This window comes from Salvelinus fontinalis, chromosome 14, assembly GCF_029448725.1.
Source record: "Salvelinus fontinalis isolate EN_2023a chromosome 14, ASM2944872v1, whole genome shotgun sequence".
Lineage (NCBI taxonomy): Eukaryota > Metazoa > Chordata > Actinopteri > Salmoniformes > Salmonidae > Salvelinus > Salvelinus fontinalis.
The window spans coordinates 51,269,425-51,295,560 of NC_074678.1; the positions used below are offsets into that span (position 1 = coordinate 51,269,425).

At 42.6% G+C, this 26,136-nt stretch overlaps 1 protein-coding gene and 1 long non-coding RNA gene across 11 annotated transcripts in view; one reads left to right on the forward strand and one right to left on the reverse strand.

Annotated features, from left to right (window-relative positions):
• Positions 1-16,779, forward strand: part of LOC129811094 (uncharacterized) — a 79,480-nt gene extending 62,701 nt beyond the window's left edge. For all 3 annotated transcript variants that reach the window (XR_008752832.1, XR_008752834.1, XR_008752833.1), the window contains one exon: positions 15,849-16,779. This is a non-coding gene — a long non-coding RNA (uncharacterized LOC129811094). The remainder of the gene's footprint in view (positions 1-15,848) is intronic.
• camsap2a (calmodulin regulated spectrin-associated protein family, member 2a) overlaps positions 1-26,136 on the reverse strand; it is an 89,446-nt gene that overhangs the window by 55,243 nt on the left and 8,067 nt on the right. For all 8 annotated transcript variants that reach the window (XM_055862259.1, XM_055862260.1, XM_055862255.1 and 5 more), the window contains exon 2: positions 25,856-26,115. In XM_055862259.1, the coding sequence (XP_055718234.1) occupies positions 25,856-26,115 (260 nt within the window). The remainder of the gene's footprint in view (positions 1-25,855; positions 26,116-26,136) is intronic.

Consider the following 26,136-nt stretch of genomic DNA (forward strand, 5'->3'; position numbering starts at 1 on the left):
TAAGTAGCTATAACGTCATACGGAGTCAAGCAAAAAACATTTACAATTGAGAGGAATATGTTAGTTAATGTAGAGACAAACGATTGTGCATATTTTTTGGTCATAAAGTTAATTTACGAAAATCGCTATTTAGCAAAAAACTATTCTGTCATATCCAATACCAGGTGTATCAAACTCCATTCTGTGAATGATGCTGTGTCTGCATGTATGTATGACAATTATACACTTCAACAGTGTTTACCACTCCTGCTCCTGGGACATCAATGATTACACATTGTAACTATGCAATAGACTAGAAGCATGATTTAAGTAATGGCTGATTTGTAATTCATATATACAGAATAAAAAAACAGTACATCCTGCCAGCACGCCCACAAGCGTGCTGAATGACGCGTGGAAGAGAGCGAGGAATGAGATGGGAGTAACAATCCAGGCTATTTGCTCTGAGACCGGCATAATAATGTAATGAAACAAGCAGGGAGCCGGTTTCGAACCCTCAACATTCTAGCCCGAAGTCCAGCACGCTATCGACTGTGCCCAAATGTATTAATTGGGGTTGGGGCCGATTGTGGCTAAAAACATTTCATCAATTGGAATCTTTAACATGTGGAAAGGGGAAAAAGTATTATTACATTAGAACCCTATATGGAAGATATCCATATTATAGGGATTTACACTAGAGCTATCCCTCAACAGGCCTACAATCCCCAGCCTAAAGTGGACACTTTCTCCGCGCCAAATATGATAAAGTTACTCCGCAGAGAATGACAATATGTTTCGATTTGATGAGCGACAGATGGAGAAAACCTACACCAGTCGAGCAATTCATTTCAACAATAATCTTCATATTAAATTGGACTTTACAAAACAACAAGAGGGCTTAATCGGAGTCTATTTCTATGGAGCCTAGACCTATATAAAATAACTTAACTGGCTGAGGTAGGCTATGAGGCTTAACAGCCTAATAGAAGTAGAATTTGTTTTATTAGGCCTACTTACAATTGCAAATGTATTTGATGCTTAAGTATTCTAAAGTGTTACATTTCTAACTCAGCATTTCTTCATCAACATCTTTATGCTTTCATTAATCTTCTTGATATTCTTCCTTTTTTTCTGTAGCAATTTTGAGTAAATTGTTCAAGGGCCACAGATGATTAGTCTGTGAAGATGACGTTATTGAATGTCTTGTAAGCTTTGATCCATGCATGGGCCTGCAGGACGCAAAGTTCTTTGTTTGTCAGACGAATCATTGGAATCATTGACTCACTCACGCGGTGAAAAGGGCGAGGAACGAGATGGAGTCCCAATCTATGCCAGACACACCTGTGAGCTCTGGAACTTCACTTCCGACAGGCAGAGTCAACATACCTGGCGGGTTCGTCAGGTCGTCAACAGAACTTGACCAACTGCTCACCAGGCACAGCAAGGGCCGTCCGGACCGTTATGCTGTTCTGCTATTCCAAGGATGTGTAACCGAAGAGAGATACCACAAGTGGGCACAGAATACATAGCCTTCCCGCTGTGGACCGTTTCACGCTGCTCTGAAACAAGCATGGAGAAACTAACATTTTCAAATTTTCCATGATATTCTTAAGGTATGTGTTGACTGAATATAAGCAAGTGATGACTGCTAAATAATCAAGTTTGATTTATTCCTGGAGAAACCTTTCTAAATAACAAACTGGCTTTATTTACAAATTAGTGAGAATGTCTCATCCCATGTTCAAGAATGGCCTTTTTCTCGCTCACTCTAGGTTAAATGAAAACGAAATCTGCAAAATATTGTTACTTTTTAAACAAACGATTATTATTATTAATTCATTTAGAATTATATAAAAGCCCCTTAGGATCTGTGAGAATATCTGAGAATATCTAACAGAAAATGCCCCTTAGATATTAATTTAGATTCCTCCAATCCCCTAAATGTAATTATTGGCGGAGAGTCATGTCATTAATTTTTTTTCTTCACGATATACTGTAGGCCTACCATAGGCGAAATGAGTCTCACTAGTGTTGAGTAATGTGCTGTTAAAATGGTGTAGGTCTTATTTATTTAAAGAGCATATAAAAGTTAGAAGCAAAAGCCAAAAACTATTTTAACACCATTTTGCACTGCTCTGAGGCAAGCATGGGCCCTGGTCTTGATAAATCAATGAGATTTTTATTTTCACTTAATCTCCATTTGGGTATTGGTTAGACAAGAATGATAAAATTAGGGTGCAGAAATGTTTTGCTCTTAGTGTAACCTTTATTTACAAGGACAGCCTACTCCTTCCTCGTGCCCTGCAGGGATTCTTTAGCTACCACCGTCACGTTGTACAGCGCCATATTTTCCGTTCTAGGAAGTACCGGTCAAAAATTTGGACACATATACTGTACTCATTCCAGGATTTTTCTATATTTTTACTATTTTTGAAATTGTAGAATAATAGTGAAGACATCACAACTATGAAATAACACTTATGGAATCAGTTAAGAACAAAGACAGCCTACTCCTTCCTCCCCGTCGGGGGATTGAACCCCGGTCTCCTGTCTGCACGACACAGAGATTCTTTAGCTAAATAGCCCAGTACTGTACTGCCAACCATCACGCTGTACAGTGTTATATAGAAACACAGAGGGTTTTTAGTTTTTTTATGGAATAGAAACACCATAATATTATTCAAATTAATTAAGCAAGTACCAGTCAAAAGTTAGGCACATCTACCCATTCCAGGAGTATGCTTACAGTAGTCAGAGCGGTATCCATGGTGATAGAGGTGACAGGGATGTAAAGTATATATCGGAGCGTACTGGCAAGCATAATGACCTATTTACTACTCCCTATTTAAATAAGCAACATATCCAAAATATACAGTGATTTAGAGCAGTTTATCATCATGATATTCACACAGTCTCCATGTGCCAACCACCTGGTCTATACCACACTTTCTGCTACAGGGACCACTTCAAACACCCTTAACTGCAGGCAATAACAGTCCTATAGAATACAATACACCCACATAACACAAGCCTGATACCCCAGCATATACTACGAGCTCTCTGCTACCAGTCACTTTCTCCTAATCCCTGCCTACATGTACATACAGTATCTACCTCAACTACTCCAGTATCCCTGCACTTTGTACATTTGGTACTGGCACGGACCCTTTATATAGCTTACATTCATTTTTTCTCTCTCTCTAATTTCTCATGTTTTTTTAGTTATACTATTTTGATATTGAATACTGTACTGTTGATAAGGGCTTACAAGTTAAGCATTTCACAGTACATCTGCATGTGACAAATAAAACGTGAAACTGTGTAACGTGTACGCTGGGAGTCGGGAAGCAAGATCAGGGAGGGACTTTAACAATAAATAAGACAAGGAACAAAACAAGAAACACAAGTAGCGTACAGATATGAAATAACGGAACAGAAACAATAACTCCTCGGGAAAGAACCAAAGGGAATGACATATATAGGGAAGGTAATCAGGCAGGTGATTGAGTCTAGGTGAGTCTGATGAGGCGCTGATGCACGTAACGATGGTGACAGGTGTGCGTAATAATGAGCAGCCTGACAACCTCGAGTGCCGGAGAGGGAGTATACGTGACAGTAAACCCCCAGAGGGACGGTCCCGAGGACCAGGAGCAGGCCGGTCGAGGCGTGGGAACCTGACGAGCCGGCCGAGGCGTGGGAGCCTGGCGAGCCGGCCGAGGCAGGGGTACCTGACAAGCCGGCCGAGGGAGCCTGACGAGCCGGCCGAGGGAGCCTGACGAGCCGGCCGAGTCTGATGAGGCGCTAAAGCGCGTAACGATGGTGACAGGTGTGCGTAATAATGTGTAGCCCGGCGACCTCAAGCGCCGGAGAGGGAGTATACGTGAAAAACTATGCCAAACACAGCTTAATTACCCGATCGGTTCATTACACAATGCTACTACTTAATATCTAGGTTATTCAATTCTTCCAATACACACAAATAGCTTGCATTGATTATTCATAAGCAATACAAAATGACTTTACAGCTACAGAGCCCTAGATATAGTGGAGAGTTCTTCTCTCTGTAAATACAGCTTCACTAAGGTGTAGGGGTCTGGGTTGGCTGACCAAAGTGTAAATGAGGAATTGCTAGCTAGTTAGCTGTGTACATGTGCTAGTAGCGTCCATTGTGCAGGTAGTGTCCACCAGCCCCGAGACCAAGAAGTAGTTGTTTCCCTTGCTCTGTGAGAGCTATCGTTTTTGTGGAGCGATATTTGTAATGCAGGTTTGTGAGTGTGAAGTGTTGTTGTGCAGAGGGTCCCAGGTTCGTGCCTAGTGAGGGAGAGGGACGGAGCCTACTCTGTTACAAATGTATAGCCTTAGTTAAACTTTCACAGTGACTTTTAACAACCAAACTACAGCTAATCACAGACCACCCAGGAAAAGGGTCTTCCTTAACTTATCAAATTTTTTCAAAAACCCCAAAATACTTTCCTTCCCATATCAGCAAAACCTTTAGGAATGGTTACAGTAGAGCTGCTACTTCATTTGGTATTCTTTGCAAACACAGCAAACCAAAAAGCCTTGACAGAGAGCAGAAAAACTTCTGGACCCAGCCTCAGCAACTTCTCACATGTCGGTAGAGCTTAGCATCCATCCTTTCATCCCTAGACAGAATTGTCAAGCTCTGTCCCATTGTCTTTCCCACTGCTAACCCTCCTTCAACATGGCACGAGGAATGCTGAGTTACAATTCAAATAAAGTAAGCTCTTTCGAAATACTTTGAGTGCGGACCTACTGTATCTTTGGTGTATCTAATTGTAGCTTGTCCATATTAGAATTGAGTCTGTCCTATGAACACCTTAGAACTGGTTTTACGCACAAAGTAAAAAACCCTTTGGGAGAGTCCAATGGTGTTGAAATCATACAAATAGATATTGTGACAATAGAAATAATGTACTAGAGTATGTCCAAAAGCAGAACATGTTGCTTAAATGTAGCAATGACCTTGATCTACAGCTGTTGGTCATCAAGTCATATGATATGACGTGTAGGCTATAATGCCGGTCATTACAGTAACATGCTAGATTTAGACCGGACATGAGTGTGTTTGTGTGGTGCGTTTGTGTATGTGTGTGTGTGTGTATGTGTGTGTACCATAAGTGTGTGAGTGGCAGGACATGTACAATATGTGTGTGCCATAAGTGTGTATGAGCACCAGAGTACAGTTGAAATCGGAAGATTACATACACCTTAGCCAAATACATTTAAACTCAGTTTTTCACAATTCCTGACATTTAATCCTAATAAAGATTCCCTGTCTTATGTCAGTTAGGATCACCACTTTCTTTTAAGAATGTGAAATGTCAGAATAAGAGTAGAGAGAAGTATTTTTTTCAGCTTGTATTTCTTTCATTACATTCCCAGTGGGTCAGACGTTAAAATACACTCAATTATTATTTGGTAGCATTGCCTTTAAAATTGTTTAACTTGGGTCAAACGTTTCAGGTAGCCTTCCACAAGCTTCCCACAATAAATTGGGTTAATTTTGGTCCATTCCTCCTGACAGAGCTGGTGTAACTGAATCAGGTTTGTAGGCCTCCTTGCTCGCACAAGCTTTTTCAGTTCTGCCCACAAATGTTCTATAGGATGAGGTCAGGGCTTTGCGATGGCCACTCCAATACCTTGACTTTGTTGTCCTTAAGCCACTTTGCCACAACTTTGGAAGTATGCTTGGGGTCGTTGTCCATTTGGAAGACCCATTTGCGACCAAGCTTTAACTTCCTGACTGATGTCTTGAGATGTTGCTTCAATATATCCACATAATTGTCCTTCCTCATGATGCCGTCTATTTTGTGAAGCGCACCAGTCCCCCCTGCAGCAAAGCACCCCCGTGCTTCATAGTTGGGATGGTGTTCTTCGGCTTGCAAGCCTCCCCCTTTTTCCTCCAAACATAACGATGGTCATTATGGCCAAACAGTTCTGTTTTTGTTTCATCAGACCAGAGGACTTTTCTCCAAAAAGTACTTTCTTTGCGCCCATGTGCAGTTGCAAACCGTAGTTTGGCTTTTTTATGGAGCAGTGGCTTCATCCTTGCTGAGCGGCCTTTCAGGTTATGTCGATATAGGACTCGTTTTAATGTGGATATAGACACTGTTGTACCTGTTTCCTCCAGCATCTTCACAAGGTCCTTTGCTGTTGTTCTGGAATTGTTGATTTGCACTTAACGCACCGAAGTACGTTCATCTCTTGGAGACAAAATGCATCTCCTTCCTGAACGGTTGTTACGTCCGTCGTTAAATGAAGACCAAGATGCAGCGTGGTAGGCGTACATTTTCTTTCATTTTTAAATGTTCCACCAAAAACAATAAACAACTCAATGAACGTAAAGCTAGGAGTGCAACACATACAACACAAAAATACAAGATCCCACAACAGAAAGTGGGAAAAAGGGCTGCCTAAGTATGATTCCCAAACAGAGACAACGATAGACAGCTGCCTCTGATTGGGAACCATACTCGGCCAAAAACAAAGAAATAGACAACGTAGAATGCCCACCCCAAATCACACCCTGACCTAACCAAATAGAGAAATAAAACGTCTCTCTAAGGTCAGGGCGTGACAGTGGTATGACGGCTGTGTGGTCCCATGGTGTTTATACTTGTGTACTATTGTTTGTACAGATGAACGTGGTACCTTCAGGCGTTTGGAAATTGTGCCGAAGGATGAACCAGACTTGTGGAGGTCTGCAATTTTTTTTCTGAGGTCTTGGCTGTTTTATTTTGATTTTTCCATGATGTCAAGCAAAGAGGCACTGAGTTTGAAGGTAGGCCTTGAAATATATCCACAGGTGCACCTCCAATTGACTCAAATTATGTCAATTACCCTATCAGAAGCTTCTAAAGCCATGACATAATTTTCTGTAATTGTTCAAGCTGTTTAAAGGCACAGTCAACTTAGTGTATGTAAACTTCTGACCCACTGGAATTGTGATACAGTGAATTATAAGTGAAATAATCTGTCTGTAAACAATTGTTGGAAAAATGACTTGTGTCATGCACAAAGTAGATGTCCTAACTGACTTGCCAAAACTATAGTTTGTTAACAAGACATTTGTGGAGTGGTTGAAAAATGAATTTTTATGACTCGAACCTAAGTGTATGGAAACTTCCAACTTCAACTGTATGTGTGTGTATACCATAAGTGAGTAACACAGCATGTGGGTGTGTGGGTGGGAGGCAGCTGCAATTTGTAGCGAGTGTCTTCAGATGTGTGAGTCCATCACAGAATCAAAGAAAGGAGGGAGCGACAGAATCAAAGAAAGGAGGGAGCGAGAGAGCGAGAGAGAGGGGAGGGAGAGAGAGAGAGCTGCATTGCAGAGAACTTCTGTTTGCCAGACGAGCAGAACATATAGTCAAATCTGTTTTAACGTGCAATATCCCATTACATAAGAGACCACAGCATCACACAACAGATAAAGACAACAGCTGCATCTAAAAATGTAACACCACCTCTCAGAAACAACACAATGTCACCAACTGCTTTGTGATGAAGTATGGGTATAGTAGACAAAACACAAGACCTACAAAGAACATCTATTTGATGCAATAACTAGCTGACACAATACACAACCAAGTAAACTGGATTACCAATATATTTGGCTCTTTCTTTATTCCTCTGTTGTGTAAAAAAAAAAAAACGGTCCTTTGGGTAAAATTTTGGAAAACTATCCCTTTAAAAACATTTTCACACTTGCAGTGACAGATCCTTGCTGTCAGCTCTCCACACAGCCAATCTTTAAATAGACTCTTACTTAAATAACAGATGCTGCTCAATCTCCTGAGTTGACATTTCAATGCTGCAGCCTCACACCTTTGCAATCCATACACACTACAATGTCTCCACAGTACGCACCGGTAGACAACAATACAGGTCAGTCTTTCGGACTGCTGTGGATTGATGTGTTTCCACTATTCCATCAGTAGAGATCGGGGATTTCCGCGGGACTACCATTTCAGAATTGCTTATTTGTTCTGAACAGCAACGTGTCCCAAGTGGAGCGAGTTGACACTTGATTTAGAAATCAGCAGGCCCCTGATCTACAGCGCTTCAAACACTGTAGAGGCTGATGAGTCAATCCTGAGCAGTGGGAACGGAATACATAAACACAGCAAACAGGGGAAATCCTGAGGACATTCGGTGACGTTCCCATTAGGTCCCTTGAGGGTTTTGGCGCGACGTTATCCCATTGATGTTCTGAGAACGATCTAAGAACGTCACGTGATGGTCCAAAGAGAACGTTCTCTGGAGGACCTTTCTCTAGTTCCCTGTATGTTCCCAGGACGTCACTGAGGACCATGTCAGGAACTTTTTAGGACATTCTCAGGACATTCTTTTTACTAGTTTCATTTTACTTAGGACGTTGTGTGATGGTTTTAAGGGAACGTTCTATGGGAGACCATTTTATAGTTCCCGGTTTGTCCCGGGGGACATTTTTTTAACAGTCTTGAGGCGTTGTGTCTTGGTCCCCTGAACTTTCTTGTGACGTTGTGTCATGGTCCACTGAAGGTTTTGTCTAGTTGCCGGTTTCTCCCGAGGATGTCGCCGAGGACGTTTTTAGCACGTTCTTGGGACGTTGTGTGATGGTCCCCTGGAAGTTTAGTCTATTTTCCGGTTTGCCCCTGGGACATCCCTGAGGAAGTTTTAGGATGTTCTTGAGACGCTGTGTCATGGCCCCCTGAACGTTCTTGGGACGTTGTGTCATTGTCTCCTGGAGGTTTTTTTTCACGTGATGGTTCCAGGTGTCCCAAACCCTCATACAGTGCCTTCATAAAGTATTTACACCCCTTTACTTTTTCAAAATGTTGTTGTGTTACAAGGTGGGATTATAATGGATTTAATTGTCATTTTTTTTAACAACGATCTACACATAATACTCTGTAATGTCAAAGTAGAAGAAAAATTCTAAGATTTGTAAAAAGAAAGAAAGAAAATTAAAACACTAAAATATATGTAATATACATGTTTGAATCACCTTTGGCAGCGATTACAGCTGTGAGTGCTTCTGGTAAGAGCTTTGCACACCTTTGCACAACAATATTTGCAAAAATATACATTTTTTAATTCTTCAAGCTCTGTCAAGTTGGTTGTTGATCATTGCTAGACAGCCACTTTCAAGTATTGCCATAGATGTTCAAGCTGATTTAACTCAAAACTGTACTAGGCCACTCAGGAACATTCAATGTCATCTTGGTAAGCTACTCCAGTCTATTTTTGGCCTTGTGTTTTAGGTTATTGTCCTGCTGAAAGGTGAATTTGTCTCCCAGTGTCTGTTGGAAAGCAGACTGAACCAGTTTTTCCTCTAAGATTTTTGCCTATGCTTAGCTCTATTCCATTTATTTTTATCCTAAAAAACGATACCGAAACTAATTTCACACCTTTAACAACAGATGAAATAAATGAAGTAAAGTATGATGGGGGGAAAGGGGGAGAATGGGCGAGTGTGGGAAAGCGAATGATGCATCATTATGTAATCACCGATTGTGAATGAAGAACAGGGCCATTTTATTGTATTGGTGTATTCTAATTATAATCTCAAAATGGTATGTACCCTGTATCAGTCCACCAAATCCAAGCAGTGTCACGTTCTGACCATAGTTCTTGTGTGTTTTGCTTGTTTTAGTGTTGGTCAGGACGTGAGCTGGGTGGGCATTCTATGTTGTGTGTCTTGTTTGTCCGTTTCTATGTTTGGCCTAATATGGTTCTCAATCAGAGGCAGATGTTTTGTGTTGTCTCTGATTGGGAATCATATATAGGTGGCTTGTTTTGTGTTGGGGTTTGTGGGTGGTTGTTTCCTGTCTCTGTGTTTTCTCTGCACCAGATAGGGCTGTTTCAGTTTGCCACGTTTTGTTATTTTGTAATTGTTGTAAGTGTTCACAGTTTCGTTTGTAATTAAACATGTTGAACACGAGCTACGCTGCGTCTTGGTCCGATCCCTGTTACACCTCCTCTTCAGACGAAGAGGAGGAAGGCTGCCGTTACAAGCAGTCTTATCAGTCTACTCTGGCCTACTTGGAGTACACAGTGAGAGAGTGCAAAATGTACAACGACAAGAATGCCCCGGACGAATGAATGAACATGAATGAAAACAACTCAAATGGTGGAGAAGAAATTAATAAAGAGAATTATTCTTCTGATTCTGAACCTACACCTGAGGCCTAAGCGCAAAAAAGCCAGAACGGTAAGCATTGAGCAGGGGCTCGAGCCACCACCAAATGAAACAGTGACAGGAGAGTGGAAGGGACGGCACCGTATGGATCCGATAGTACAAACCGGTGCTAATGCTACAAAATGTCATCACTGAGAGAGCAGGCCCTACATCTCAAGCAGAAAACAACAGGATCATCAGCAACGCACTCACCAGCTTTTGTTGTTTATGTGACATGGACATCAGGGACTGTACTGTGGATGAGTTGCACAGGGAGCAAGGAGATACTGCCTGTGATCTGTCTGGTGATGAGCTGGAAGCATTCATGTCAATCCTGTATGTCCGTAGAGCATTTGGTGGAAAGAGCGTATATATGGAGAGCTCCTGGTCAGACATGTATGGGATACCTTTCTTTGGAGAACCCGTGTCACGGGATCACTTCAGAGAGGTCATGCGTTACCGTTTTGATGACGAGAAAGAAGCGAGAATGCAACGCCTGGAAACAGACACATTTGCCATGGTATCCGACATTTGGAACACGTTTGTACAGAACAGCATTGCATGTTACAAACCAGGAGAGAACATCACTGTTGATGAGCAATTGTTCCCAACATAAGCTTGTTGCGGAAACAATTGGAGACCCGACAAGCTTGGAATTAAGTTTTGGTTAGCCGCTGACGTCGACACTAAGTACATGCTTGAACGGCTTTCCATACTGTATCTGGGAAAAAATCCACAACGGGCAGCAGGTGAGCGAGTGTCGTAGAATGTGGTGATGAGGCTTGTGGAACATTATGTTGGCAAGGTGAGAAATGTCACCATGGACAATTTCTTTACTTCACTGTCATTGGCGAACAAGTAGCTTGCAAATAAAACAAGCCTAGTGGACACCATGAACAAAGCGAGACGGGAGCTCCCTCCCTCTGCGCAAAATAAGGCACCTGCACGACAGTGCTGAAGAATGACAAGACGACACTCACACTACACCAACGCAAGGCAAGAAAGAACGTTTCTGTCATGAGCACCATAGATCCGACAGTTGCCATCGACGGGGACACAATAAAGAGAAAACCGGATATTATTACCACTTCAAACAAACTGAGGTATGTCAATATTACATAATACGCATTACACGCTTATACAACTCGTTATCAAATCAAATTTTATTGGTCACATACACGTGTTTAGCAGATGTTAGTTCCAACAGTGCAGATTCTAGTTCCAACAGTGCAGCAATATCTAACAAGTAATATCTAACAATTTCACAACATATACCCAATACACACAAATCTAAGTAAAGGAATGGAATTAAAACTTCTTCAGGCTGCAGGGTGAATATTGAAAAAACTGGAAAATATGTGCACATTTTCAAACGGCCTCTTAAGAAATTTTTTATTTTACAATATGCATATATTTACTACTGTTGGATAGATAACAGTCTATAGTTTCTAAAAAGGTTTGAATTATTTCTCTAAGTCGAACAGAAATATTTTTACAGCCATTTTCCCAGCCGAATTGAGATTTCCAAAATGCGATGTGTCTCTTTAAGACCTTGTCTATAAAAGGTCATTACACTTAGGACCGTAGAAACACGTCATACGCCTTCATCTGGATGTAATGCGGAAGTGAGACTTGAAAGCAGTCGAATATCTCGTCCATGGACTGAATACCACACCTTCTTGTGAGACCTGCGCAGTTAAAAAAAAATTACGGGCGCGAGACAGAATTTAGACTCGGCTCCTGGAAGAAGCTCGATAACGGTGAATATGATCTCTTGCTACGATATTATTTGATACATGTCACAAAATCATCCTAAAGTATGTTTTTTCAATATACTTTAATTATATTATTGCAATTTATTCTGGACTTTAGATGTGATGCGACGGAAGACTTTTTTGAAGAAAGAGAGATTAGCGCCGCAGTGCCATTGTGCTTGCTAACCAAAGAGGGAAATAGTTCGTTCTGGAACCCAACTAAAGACTGTACTGGACATTGGACCCCGTTACAACATTCTGATGGAAGATCAACAAAGATAAGGACCCAATTTGGGATGCTTTTCCATATATCTGTCGAACTGTTCAATGCTAACTCTGCTAACTGTGCTAGGCTAGCGCTTGACTAGAATCAATGCTGCCTTATGCTAGCTTATGTTGTTAGCTAATATAACGATATATTGTGTTTTCGCTGTAAAACACTTCAAAAATCGGAAATATTGGCTCTATTCACACGATATCTGTCTTTCATTAGCTATCCACCATATGTTTTTCTGAAATGTTTTATGAGGTGTAATTAGTAGTCGACGTTGGTGTCTGTATTTTCTCTGGCTACTCCCGTCTGGATTCAGACTGTAGCTATGTGGTAGCATTTATGGTAGCATCAATGTAAAACTGATTTATAGCTAAAATATACACATTTTATGAACAAAACATAGATTTATTGTGTAACATGTTATATGACTGTCATCTGAGGTAGTTTTTTCTGGGTTCTTTAGGTTGGTTTTAGTTTATTTCGGTTGGCTTGTGCCTGCTACTTGAATCATAATTCATACATCATAATCATAATCATACGTGTCTGTCCACTTTTGTATTTGGTGGTGAGCTAACATAAATATATGTGGTGTTTTCTCTGTAAAACATTTAAAAAATCGGACATGTTGGCTGGATTGACAAGATGTTTATCTTTCAAATGCTGTATTGGACTTGTTAATGTGTGAAAGTTAAATATTAAAAAAAAAATAGATTTTGAATTTCGCGCCCTGCAGCTGTTGTCATTTTCGTTCCGACGTCGGGCTTGCAGCCCAAACAGGTTAAGAAAATATAAATATATGGACGAGCAATGTCAGAACGGCATAGACTAAGATACAGTAGAATAGTATAGAATACAGTATATACATATGAGATGTTGTGACGTGACTTTCAGTAATGTGCTGACTGTTATTTATCAAATCAACTAACTATGTTTAATTGTTACCCAGTTAAATTAATAATGTAGGAATTTGGGGCACCACGGAAGAAGTTGTTTAACGAGTTACCATCTCCCGAATTAAACTCAAAAAGATATAAGTTATATATATATCGATAAGTCACTTATTATTCATTACCTCATATCAGTCTCATTCTGAAATCCGCAAGAACCCCAGCCTTTTCTGATTATTCAGTTCTACACAGTTTGATTTAATTATTTATTTACTAACTAACTAAATAATAACACAGAATACACATTATATGAGACAAAAATCCCTAGTGGACTGACAATATATGATGGCTTATTACACAGAGAAGGGGGTGTGGAAAATAGAGAAATAGGGAGAAAGGGACATTTATTGTACATTTGGAAACTACACTCAGAGTAACCATATACCTTACACACGAGCCGCCGCCGTTTGGGTAAGAAATGCAATGCATTTACGTGAAGATGTCTTTGTTTGTCGTCGCTCTGTTGAAACCAATCGATCCTTCTATGGGGAACGGCTCAATGGGTTGATCTGTCTCCAATGGAGTGTTTCTTCAGAACAGATCTTCAGATACACCAATATTTAAAACTGATGGGATTTTCTTTCTTCCCACCTCGTGTCTTTAATCAAAGTTCTAGGACCACTTTTACATGCCCAGCTGCAGACTGGCTATGTTAAGGTCTAGTCTTTATCTTCTTCACCTCGTGTGGAGATTCAAAGGTCTAACTATTTTCAGCAGTGTAGCCACAGCTACACCTTTTCTGGTCTTAGAGTTTCAACCATTTGTAACGTTTAGCTCACACTTCATGTCTGCTGGTCTGGTGTGTTAATTCTTAGCGAGTCCTTTTAAGCACTCTGGTCGATAAAGGGCAGTTCCATCACACTGACACGCTCTTCAGACCTCATTCGGGGCATGGCTTAGTTAATGTGCAAAGGACATGAAAACTATGATGTCGTTAGAAAACTAAAATCACCTTAAAAATCTTAACAAAATAGTAAAGGATGTAAACTTGACATACAGTGTGAAAGCTCTTCATGTTACAGTATTTTCGTTATACAGTTATTAATGAAATTACAAATGAAAAACAATATGACATGATTTTCTTTAGATCCCCACTGACCATTCCTAACATTCCTATCTTAGAGATATTGTTCCAATATAACATTTTTGGATGTTAGAGTTTTTGGGCGGCCAACAGTCTCTCTATACAACGGCATTCCTTTGGTTGATACTGAAGAGCAGGAGAGGGTTCTCTGCTGCATAATATTTACGATTGGCGTGAGGTGTCATAAAACTGTCCCAGCCCCCCCTCGCCTCTCCTGTGGGAGTGAGGGGGGTCTGGCTATCTGTCAGCCATTTATCAAGCTGATCTGAGGCCTTGGATCCTCGACCATGAGAGTCATGACAGATGAGTAACGCAAGATATTATTAAAGTGACATTATTAAAGTGGCCAATGATTTCAAGGCTGTGTATATAGGCAGCAGCATCTCTGTGCTAGTGATGGCTATTTAACAGTCTGATGGCCTTCAGTGAGAAGCTGTTTTTCAGTCTCTTGGTCCCAGCTTTGATGCACCTGTACTGTCCTCGCCTTCTGGATGATAGCAGGGTGAACAGGCAGTGGCTCGGGTGGTTGTTGTCCTTGATTATCTTTTTGGCCTTCCTGTGACATTGGGTGCTGTAGGTGTCCTGGAGGGCAGGTAGTTTGCCCCCGGTGATGCGTTGTGCAGACCGCACCACCCTCTGGAGAGCCCTGCAGTTGTGGGCGGTGCAGTTGCCGTACCAGGCGTTGATACAGCCCGACAGGATGCTCTCAATTGTGTATCTGTAAAAGTTTGTGAGGGTTTTAGGTGACAAGCAAAATTTCTTCAGCCTCCTGTTGCGCCTTCTTCACCACACTGTCTGTGTGAGTGGACTATTTCAGTTTGTCAGTGATGTGTACGCCAAGGAATTTGAAGCATTCCACCTACTCCACTGCTGTCCCATCGATGTAGATAGGGGGGTGCTTCCTCTGCTGTTTCCTGAAGTCCACGATCATCTCCTTTGTTTTGTTGACTTTGAGTGAGAGGTTATTTTCCTGGCATCAAACTCCCAGAGCCTTCACCTCCTCCCTGTAGGCTGTCTCGTCATTGTTGGTAATCAAGCCCACTACTATTGTGTTGTCTGCAAACTTGATGATTGAGTTGGAGGCGTGCTTGGCCACGCAGTCATGGGTGAACAGGGAGTACAGGGGGGGCTGAGCACGCACCCTTGTGGGGCCACAGTGTTGAGGATCAGCAAAGTGGAGGTGTTGTTTCCTACCTTCACCACCTGGGGGCAGCCCGTCAGGAAGTCCAGGACCCAATTGCACAGGGCGAGGTTCAGACCCAGGGCCTCGAGCATTAATGATGAGCTTGGAGGGTACTATGGTGTTGAATGCTGAGCTATAGTCAATGAACAGCATTCTTACACAGGTATTCCTCTTATCCAGATGGGATAGGGCAGTGTGCAGTGTGATGGCGATTGCATTGTCTGTGGATCTATTGGGGCGGTAAGCAAATTGAAGTGGGTCTAGGGTGACAGGTAAGCTGGAGGTGATATGATCCTTGACTAGTCTCTCAAAGCACTTCATGATGACAGAAGTGAGTGCTACAGGGCGATAGTATAACTATGGATCTTCTGTATAACACGTGTTGTTTATTCTATGAGAAAATAATCCTAATGTTCTCCACTTTACTCTGCTCCATAGGTTGGTGTGGATGTTTTGGATCAGATGGCACGGCAATACTCTGTGAAAGGAGGCACCTGAAGCTGGCCTGTCGCTTTGTTCTACAACATGCTTGATTTGGCTGCAATCAAAGCAAACGTGTCGTTCAAGAAATGCATGAACAACACCCTTGCCCATTAGAGACTTCATCATGAGTCTGGCATACGGGTTACGTGAGAGACATCTTAGGGCCAAGGCAGCAGCAGAGATTCCACGCAAGCCAAATTGTGCACAGCTCCCGGGGAGGAGACAGTGCCAGGTGGCCAAAAACACAAAAAACCAAACCCAAGACACCAGTGTCACCTGCAAGCGAAGTGTTTTGTGGGAAGTTTGTATCATTTGTATCAACTGTTAGGCCAAGGAGTAACCGTTAAATGAAATCCAACTGATGCCATTGGGTGAAGAACGCACGCCATGTAAGCACGAGCTGACAATAATTGACTGCTGTCATATCGACACTTACAGTATATTCATTATAATGCCATGATGATGTTTAGGTCACTGTTTTCATCATTTGACCACAGATTTTGCTGTCAGTGCATCTTTGTAGTTGGAGTATATATATATATTTTAAATAGCGTAATAAAAAGAAGCTGTTACCATGTTCCAAAACATATGGTTTCTGTTTCATAGTAGAATCAAAGTCACTCCACTAATAAAATCGATTGAACAGTTGATTTTTTTTTTTTTTTACATATAGCCTACAGTAACAAACTAATTTGAAATTGAAGAAAAAAATGGTTCTAATGCTACCTACTGCATAATACCTGACACCTTCATGAACACAACCAAATGATTATTTTACCAATAGCATATATGAAATGTATTAATTACATGGTTAGAATGTTGTGGCGAAATCCTTCACGGTGCCTTCACCGTGCGCTGCCACTTTAAGAGTGCATCAGCAGTCAGAAAGGAGAAAATAAAGATAGCACTTCCGGCTCTCTGTGGGGGGGGGGGGGGGGGTAGCTCTTGGTTGGCGCGGCAGTTTGACAGTGTGTGCAGTGCTGCAGAAGTCTTGTTCTTTTCAGTGTGCTTGGGTTGTAAAAGTGTTTAATTCGATCATCGGCGTCACCGCTCAAGGTCGTGGTTGTTATATTTTGGGACCGCACCGGTTATTGATCGGCATGGATCAGTAGCAACATTGTTGCAAATCGTCTAATGTTGATGACTAGGTTCTTTCTTGTAAATTGTTTCTATGAAGTTGCTGTTAAATGCCATTTATTATTGTATGAGGTATTATTTGTTGGGTTACCCCTGTGCTGTGACATGTGTTTTATACGGTGTGTCTTGTCTTTTCTCTCCACTGGCTATCTGGCCAACGGGCTACACTTTAAGCAGTCTATTCTGCTGATGTATGTGTGTCTGGTAGTTGTACTCCATCTATCCGACTCTTTTCCTTTCGGAAGGGTTAATACCGGCCTGGCGCCCAAACAAAATCTTTATCTTTACCCCTCTATAACAATACCGCTACAGAATTATCGCCCGAACAGGGACCTGAAGAGAAGCACCCATGACACCACACACACAAAATTGAATAATGTATTTTGTTGGAATCCAATACTGTGTGGACACACCTAATGATAATCATGACCGGGATTCTTTCATTGTGGAAGGACTCGATGGTGTAATGGAGTTGGATAGCACTGGCCCTTATCCCCAGGCTTCCGGCTCACCTATAACATCTCCACCATTACCCTCCCTTCAACCTCTTCCTGTTACCCTGTTACCCAGACAGACCGGGAGAGGTGTCTCTGTGCTCACTGGACAAATGGAACAACAATGGACACACACCAACCATAGTTTGACAATGCAGGAGAATGCCATTCGCAGTGAAAGTGTGGAGGCTCATCAGAAAGATGTGCAGTTGAGGTTGGCTCACCTCCCCCGTCAAATGGAGGAAAACCAACAACAAACTGTTCAGAGACAGAAATATTTTCAAGATTCTCTGAAGCAGGATGTTCAAGGGAAAATGCAAAGTTTCAAAACACTCATAGAAACTAACCATCATCATGTCATAACTTACCTTGAAGAGGAACAAGAAAAGAGAGCAGAGGAGTCAGCCTCTGTTGTGAAGGGAGTGTGTTCTTATATGAAGGAAGTTATGGAGGACATGAAGAACTCTCTCTCTCAGGGGAACTAGGATTTTCGATTGAACAGACTCAAAAGGAGACCTTATAATTAGATGGTAAAAGCACAGACCACAGATCTTCAACAGGAGGAAATGCACCAGGAGGTAACGCAGTGCTTTTCCCTTCTGAACAAATCATCTGCACCTCCCTCTGGGTTTACCTCTGCCACTGGCTCTGCCATTAAGGGAATAGGAACAGGTAGCACTACAAAACCCCTTTGAAGATACTGTTAAACAGAACTCCCATTTCCCTAAGACCCCTTTCCACTGTCATGCCTCCTCTGGAAAGCTCTCTCTCTATCAAACTACTTTTACCCACTTTTGGCAGCCCAGAAGAGGATGTTGATCCACTGTTTTTCCTATCTAAGAGTAATGATTTCCTTTCTATCCGGCCCCTTACTGATTTGGAGATTCTTGACACCCTCCGCAGTGTTCTCCATGGTACAGCAAGAGACTGGTGGGAGATAGCCTGTGAACCTGGGAGGAGTTTAAAAAAAATATTTCTCTCAGCCTTCCTCTCAAAGGACTATGAGGATGAACTGGCGAAATGGGTTTGTAACAGAGTCCAGGGTGAAGCAGAGCCAATACGGGACTTTGGCTTCTCCTATCGAGTTCTATGTAGGAAATGGAAGACTGACATTACTGAACAGGAGATGGTCAAACCTATTCTTAAGAACATGGTTCCCCGCCTTGCCAGTCAACTTCGGGAACGTGTGCAGAATGTGGATGATCTGGTAGGTCTTGGGACTCAGTTTGAGAAGGACTGGAAGCACCACCTCCAAACTCAAAACCTTGTTCCATCATCCCGGTATCCCAATAACTCTCCTGGGGCTAAAACGTCTCAGCCGTTTGTGCCCAAGATCCAAGACAAAAGTCCAGTGATGTGCTGGAGGTGTAAAGTCCAACATCCTCCAGGTTCTTGCCCCCTCTATGGCCAGCGTCAGGATTCAGGAAAAGGTCAGAAGACTGACAGTCTAGACAGACGTGGTGGCTTGCATACAATTGGGTCGGCCTTAATGCCCACCATGAAGCCTTCAGACAGCACAACTAGCTGTCTTATTCCTATTCCGCAACAACTATTGATTCCTCTGACTGTTAGGAACTGGAGAGGGAAGGCCATAATCGACACAGGAGCAACTTACACCCTGATGCAAGAGCCCCTGTGGCGAAACATGGCATTACCTCATGAGGAGCTTAGAACCTGGGAGGAAGGACCATTGCACTTGGCCAAAGGAGAACCTACCACTCCCTTGGGCTGGATTGATATGACAATAAAGCTGCACAATGAGATTATTAACCTTCCTGTGGCTATACTTGCAGATCCGAACCTTGCATTTGCTGTAGTCCTTGGACTTCATGTTCTTCAGTGGACTGACCATCTCGATGTACGAACCATCCTATCGGCTGAGTTCTGACCATTCCCGGAATCATTTATTTCAATCTGGAAATGCACTGATTTCAGGGTGGAGCCTGCTACCTTATTCAGAATCCTGGCTAGGTCAAGACAAAGCCAAAGAAAATACAAAGAAAAGACAAAAACAAGTTCCACCAGTGAAGCCAGAGAACCCCGCTATCACCCTGATTACAGCCGTACACCACCCCCCCCCCCCCCTTCTATTCGAGAGCAAAAGCAAACCTGATGCTGATTTCTACATCAAACAAGCAGAGGAACAGGCATGTCTGTCGGATGATGAGAGGTGGCAGCTCTCCCAGATGTTGGAGATGAACAGTGAGGTCTGTACTCTTACACCCGGCCGTACAACTGTCTTCAAACATAACATCTATACCATTAAGTCCCCATTTAACAGCATCCCTGCAGGCTGCATCCCCGCCAAACTGGCAAATCTTAATGAACAGCTCAAAAGCATGTTGGAGAATGGAGTTATGGAACCTTCTTTTATTCAGATGGGCTTCTCCGGTTGTCCTGATTCCAAAGAAAGATGGTGGATATCGATTCTGTGTAGACTACAGGAAGCCGAATGCATAAACAGAAAGCGATGCCTACCCTCTACTGAACATAAATGACATACTGGAATCTCTGGCAGGGGCATCCATCTTCAGTCATTTGGATCTGAACAGCGGATTTTGGCAGGTGGCAATGGATCCCGCCAGTCAGGACAAGACTGCCTTTGTCACCACTGCTGGTTTGTACTCCTTCAAAGTCATGCCTTTTGGCTTGAAGAATGCTCCAGCAACCTTCCCAAGGTTGATGGAGACTGTCCTGGGAGATCTGAGGGGAAGAAATTGTCTTGTGTATCTGGATGACATCATAATCTACTCCTCCTCTGTCGCGGATCATTTGCAAGACATACAGTCCGTCTTCAACAGACTAAAGGCTGCAGGTATGACCCTGAACTTGAAGAAGTGTAATTTCTGTTTGCCAGAACTCAAGTTCCTTGGTCATGTGGTTAATGCTGAAGGTATCCATGCAGATCCAGCCAAAGTTGCAGCTGTGCAGGAATTCCCAATTCCCACATCCCTCAAGGCTGTTCAGCACTTCCTGGGTATGGCTGGATGGTACCACAGGTTTGTGCCTGACTTTTCAAAGGTTGCCGAAATAGTTTTTTTTTGGCACAGAAATACCTTATTTACATAAGTATTTAGACCCTTTGCTATGAGACTTGAAATTGAGCTCAGGTGCACCCTGTCACCATTGATCATCCTTGAGATTTTTCTACAACTTGATTGGAGTCTACCTGTGGTAAATTCAATTGGTTGGACATGATTTGGAAACGGCGCACACCTGTCTATATTAGGTCCCACAGTTGACAGTGCATGTCTGAGCAAAAACCAAGCCATGAGGTTGAAGGAATTGTCCGTAGAGCTCCAAGACAGGACTGTGTCGAGGCACAGACCTGGGGAAGGGTACCAAAAAATGTCTGCACCATTGAAGGTCCTCAAGAACACAGTGGCCTCCATCATTCTTAAATGGAAGAAGTTTGGAACCACCAAGACTCTTCCTAGAGCTGGCTGCCCGGACAAACTGAGCAATCGGGGGAGAAGGGCCTTGGTCAGGGAGGTGACCAAAAACCCGATGGTCACTCTGACAGAGCTCTAGAGTTTGTCTGTGGAGATGGGAGAACCTTCCAGAAGGACAACCATCTCTGCAGCACTCCACTAATCAGGCCTTTATGATAGAGTGGCCAGACGGAAGCCACTCCTCAGTAAAAGGCACATGACAGCCCGCTTGAAGTTTGCCAAAATGTACCTAAAGACTCTCAGACCATGACAAACAAGTTTCTCTGGTCTGATGAAACCAGATTGATCTATTTCGCCTGAAACCAAGCGTCACGTCTGGAGGAAACCTAGCACCATCCCTACAGTGAAGCATGGTGGTGGCAGCGTCATGCCGTGGGCATGTTTTCAGCGGCAGGGAGTGGGAGACTAGTCAGGATCGAGGCAAAGATGAACAAAGCAAAGTACAGAGAACCATGATGTAAACCTGCAACAGAGCATTCAGGACCTCAGACTGGGGGTGAAGGTTCACCTTCCAACAGGACCAAGATCCTAAGCACACAGCCAAGACAACGCAGGAGTGGTTTCAGGACAAGTCTCTTTTGAGTAACCCAGCCAAAGCCCGGACTTGAATCCGATTTAACATCTCTGGAGAGACCTGAAAATAGCTGTGCAGCAACACTACCCATCCAACCTGACAGAGCTTGAGAGGATCTGCAGAGAGAAATGGGACAAACTCCCCAAATACAGGTGTGGCAAGCTTGTAAAGTCATACCCAAGAAGACTCAAGGCTGTAATCACTGCCAAAGGTGCTTCAACAAAGTACTGAGTAAAGGGTCTGAATACTTATGTAAATGTTATATCAGTTTATTTTTTATATTTTATATTTGCAAGCATTCCTAAAAACCTGTTTTTGCTTTGTCATTATGGGGTATTGTGCATAGATTGATGAGGGAAAAAATATATTTTAATCAATTTTAGAATAAGCCTGTAACCTAACAAAATGTGGAAAAAGTCAAGGGCTCTGAATACTTTCCAAAGGCACTGTATAGTGTCTCCTATTGCCCTGGAATAGGTGGTCTTGTCACGTTCCTGACCTGTTTTATGTTATTTTTGTACGTGTTTAGTTGGTCAGGGCGTGAGTTGGGGTGGGCATTCTATGTTTTGTGTTTCTATGTTTAGGTCACTTGTAACTAGCCTTATATGGTTCTCAATCAGGGACAGGTGTTTGACGTTTTCCTCTGATTGAGAACCATATATAGGTTGGCTGTTCACAATGTTTGTTTGTGGGTGATTGTCTTCCGTGTCTGTGTATGTTGCACCACACGGGACTGTTTCGGTTTGTTTGTTCATGTATGTAGTCTGTTTCCTGTTCGTGCGTTCTTCGTCTATTGTAAGTTCTCAAGTCAGGTCTGTCTACATCGTTTATTTGTTTTGTAGTTTATTCAAGTGGTTTTCGTGTTTCGTCTTCGTCTTGTTTAATAAATATTCATGTCGTATCACAACGCTGCGTTTTGGTCAAATCCCTACTCCTCCTCTTCGTCTGAAGAGGAAGAGGACACCCGTTACAGGTCTTCACTAATATACCCCTTAAACAATGCAAACAATTTCTATTTGGTGAAAAATGTAAAAACAATGAAACTGGGAATCAAAATGGCATGACCATATTCCAATATTTCACAATAATACCATGCGATCAGGAGGGTGGCCTTTTGCATCCCACATAATGGTCCAAATGTGGAATCTGTACCCTTACCGATATCATGGACAGTAATGGTTTGAGAAAATTACAAGATTTGAAAGATCCATACACACTACCAAGCAACTCCTTTTTTCCATATTTACAACTTAAGTCAGCTATGCTGGCCTATTGAGTCCCTTGGGAAACCCAACTACCGAACCATCCAATGATGGGATTTATAAATAAATTATTTGGGCTGCCGAAAGGACCGATCTTTATACTATATAAACAAGTTTAGGAAAGCTCATATTCTGAGCTAGCCTTTAAAAAATTATGGCCCACAGATTTAACTGAATCTGAACAACCCTTTAACTGGAACAGAATATAGTAAAATCCCATAATCGAAACCATCAATTTATACATTTTAAGTTTGTTTATAGGGCTAAATGTTTTAAATACAGATCTCATATTATTATATTTTTTATTTTATTATGTTGACGTCACAAAATAATCATTTGTACATTTCTTCATAAAAAATGTCGTTATTCGTTACACAGTACTACTTATTTCTCTGAGAGTTAGACGGATATATAGCATTTTGCAAAAAACATGGTTATTTGTCTCTCTGAAATGAAACCATCAAGTGACAGATTTGAAACAAATACATGTCTGTCATTCAACAACCCCATGCCCTGATTTAGATAGTGAAAAAACAAACCAATCTCTTTCATAACTTCTTTAAAACAATAAAATCTAATTTAGCAGCATTTCTGAAAATGGATATATAGCATCTTGGAATGAAACTTCACTTATTTTTCTCATTTCTTTATGCATTTAATGAATAAAATACATTTCTTAGCATCAAAAGTGTGTGTGTGAGAGTTGTTTTGTGGGTCACATCAACAACAATGCTGTTTTAGAGGAGTTACGGGGGAGGGAGAGGAGAGAACTAACAACAACAGCTCCTGCACTAAAATAATGAACATTCATTACTGGCTACTGAGGAAAACGTGAAGCAATAGAGCAATACACATACAGCATACTACAGAAAAGTACTACAGAAAAGTACTACAGGGCATACGGTCTGTGCATAAGGTGTACTGAGTTCGTCATCGCAGTGATATCTCACAGTCCATATGATATAATATAAAATCTCTGAGTGATTCCTCATGATGCTGTCCCATGTTTACTCCAATGCTTCCCACAGTTGTGTCACATTTGCTTGATGTCCTTTGGGGAGTGGACCATTCTTGGTACAAAGGAGAAACTCTTTGAAAAACCCAGCAGTGTTGCAGTTCTTGACACAAGCCGGTGCGCCTGGCACTTACTACCATACCCCGTTCAAAGACACTTAAATATTTAGTCTTGCCCATTCACACTCTAAATGGCACACATACACAATCCATGTCTCAATTGTCTCAAGGATTAAAAATCCTTCTTTAACCTGTCTTCTCCCCTTCATGTACACTGATTGAAATGGATTTAACAAGTGACATCAATAAGAGACCATAGCTTTTACTTGGATTCACCTAGTCAGTCTGTGATGGAAAGAGCAGGTGTCCTCAATGTTTCAACATCCCAAGAACCCATATTTAACATTTGTATCTAAAAGCATAATTGAGACATAATCTCATTCCATCTCAATAGGGCTGCCTGCCTAGCCTAGTCACTTCTGTAGTGCCTCGACAAATCAGCCTAGCCTAGTCCCTACTGTAGTGCCTCGACAAAGCAGCCTAGCCTAGTCACTTCTGTAGTGCCTCGACAAAGCAGCCTAGCCTAGTAACTTCTGTAGTGCCTCGACAAAGCAGCCTAACCTAGTCACTTCTGTAGTTCCTCAACAAAGCAGCCTAGCCTAGTCACTTCTGTAGTGCCTCGACAAAGCAGCCTAGCCTAGTCACTCCTGTAGTTCCTCAACAAAGCAGCCTAGCCTAGTCACTTCTGTAGTGCCTCGACAAAGCAGCCTTAGCCTAGTCACTCCTGTAGTTCCTCAACAAAGCAGCCTAGCCTAGTCACTTCTGTAGTGCCTCGACAAAGCAGCCTAGCCTAGTCACTCCCGTAGTGCCTCGACAAAGCAGCCTTAGCCTAGTCACTCCTGTAGTGCCTCGACAAAGCAGCCTAGCCTAGTCACTCCTGTAGTGCCTCGACAAAGCAGCCTAGCCTAGTCACTCCTGTAGTGCCTCGACAAAGCAGCCTAGCCTAGTCACTTCTGTAGTGCCTCGACAAAGCAGCCTTAGCCTAGTCACTCCTGTAGTGCCTCGACAAAGCAGCCTAGCCTAGTCACTCCTGTAGTGCCTCGACAAAGCAGCCTAGCCTAGTCACTCCTGTAGTGCCTCGACAAAGCAGCCTAGCCTAGTCACTTCTGTAGTGCCTCGACAAAGCAGCCTTAGCCTAGTCACTCCTGTAGTGCCTCGACAAAGCAGCCTAGCCTAGTCACTCCTGTAGTGCCTCGACAAAGCAGCCTAGCCTAGTCACTCCTGTAGTGCCTCGACAAAGCAGCCTAGCCTAGTCACTACTGTAGTGCCTCGACAAAGCAGCCTAGCCTAGACACTCCTGTAGTGCCTCGACAAAGCAGCCTAGCCTAGACACTCCTGTAGTGCCTCGACAAAGCATCACAATAAGAAGCAACATAGAATCTGAATCCCAAATGGCACCTTCCCAAAATAGTGCACTACTTTTGACCTGAACCTTAGAGAGAGAACTGAGGCAGAAAGTGGGAGAACGATAACGAAAGATAAAACAGAGGAATAGAGAGAAGAGAGAATATGGGTGGATGGACAAAAAGACAGCCACAGTACTGGGGACAGGGAGAAAAACACGGACAGTCAGACAGGGTTAAAATTCCATATATACTCTGGGAAGGACCGTAAAAATAGTGGGTCCGGATATGAAATGATTAGGGGGATGCCCACATTCCCTTTCTAATGCTTATGATGGTGTACTGATTCGTTATGGAAGGGAAGCCCTGTCAATTAAACCCTGTAGATTGAGACAACACACTGATAAAACAGAGGCCATAGATATGTACAAAGAGACAAAAGGAAGAGTGGAAGATAGAAAAAGACACGCACGCACGCGTGCACACACACACACACACTTTTCTTTTCCTTACATGCTGACCCCACCGAAATCCACAGTTGCTGAATCCACAACCAAAACAAAGATGGCCACCTAGCCACCACTATCCCCCACCCCCAAACCCTCAATCGAACCCCTCTTTCTTACCATCTGTATGGGCCTCTTGCGGAGGTCACGCTCTGTGACCAGCCTCTCCTGGTCTGTGATGTAGAGGCCCTTCTGAGCCAGGGCCTGGATGACATCATCGTGGCCAACCAGGGGCTTGGTGGCGTCACTCTTCAGGATGAGGCTCCCGGCTCTACAGTAGAGATCAGCAGACAGCAGCAGGTTGGCCACTGGAGGCTTCAGGTGCTCCTGATCATACTGGTCTGTGTAGAAGGGCTCCTTCAGGTCGGCCGGCACACTGTCTGCATAGGAGAGAGAGGCAG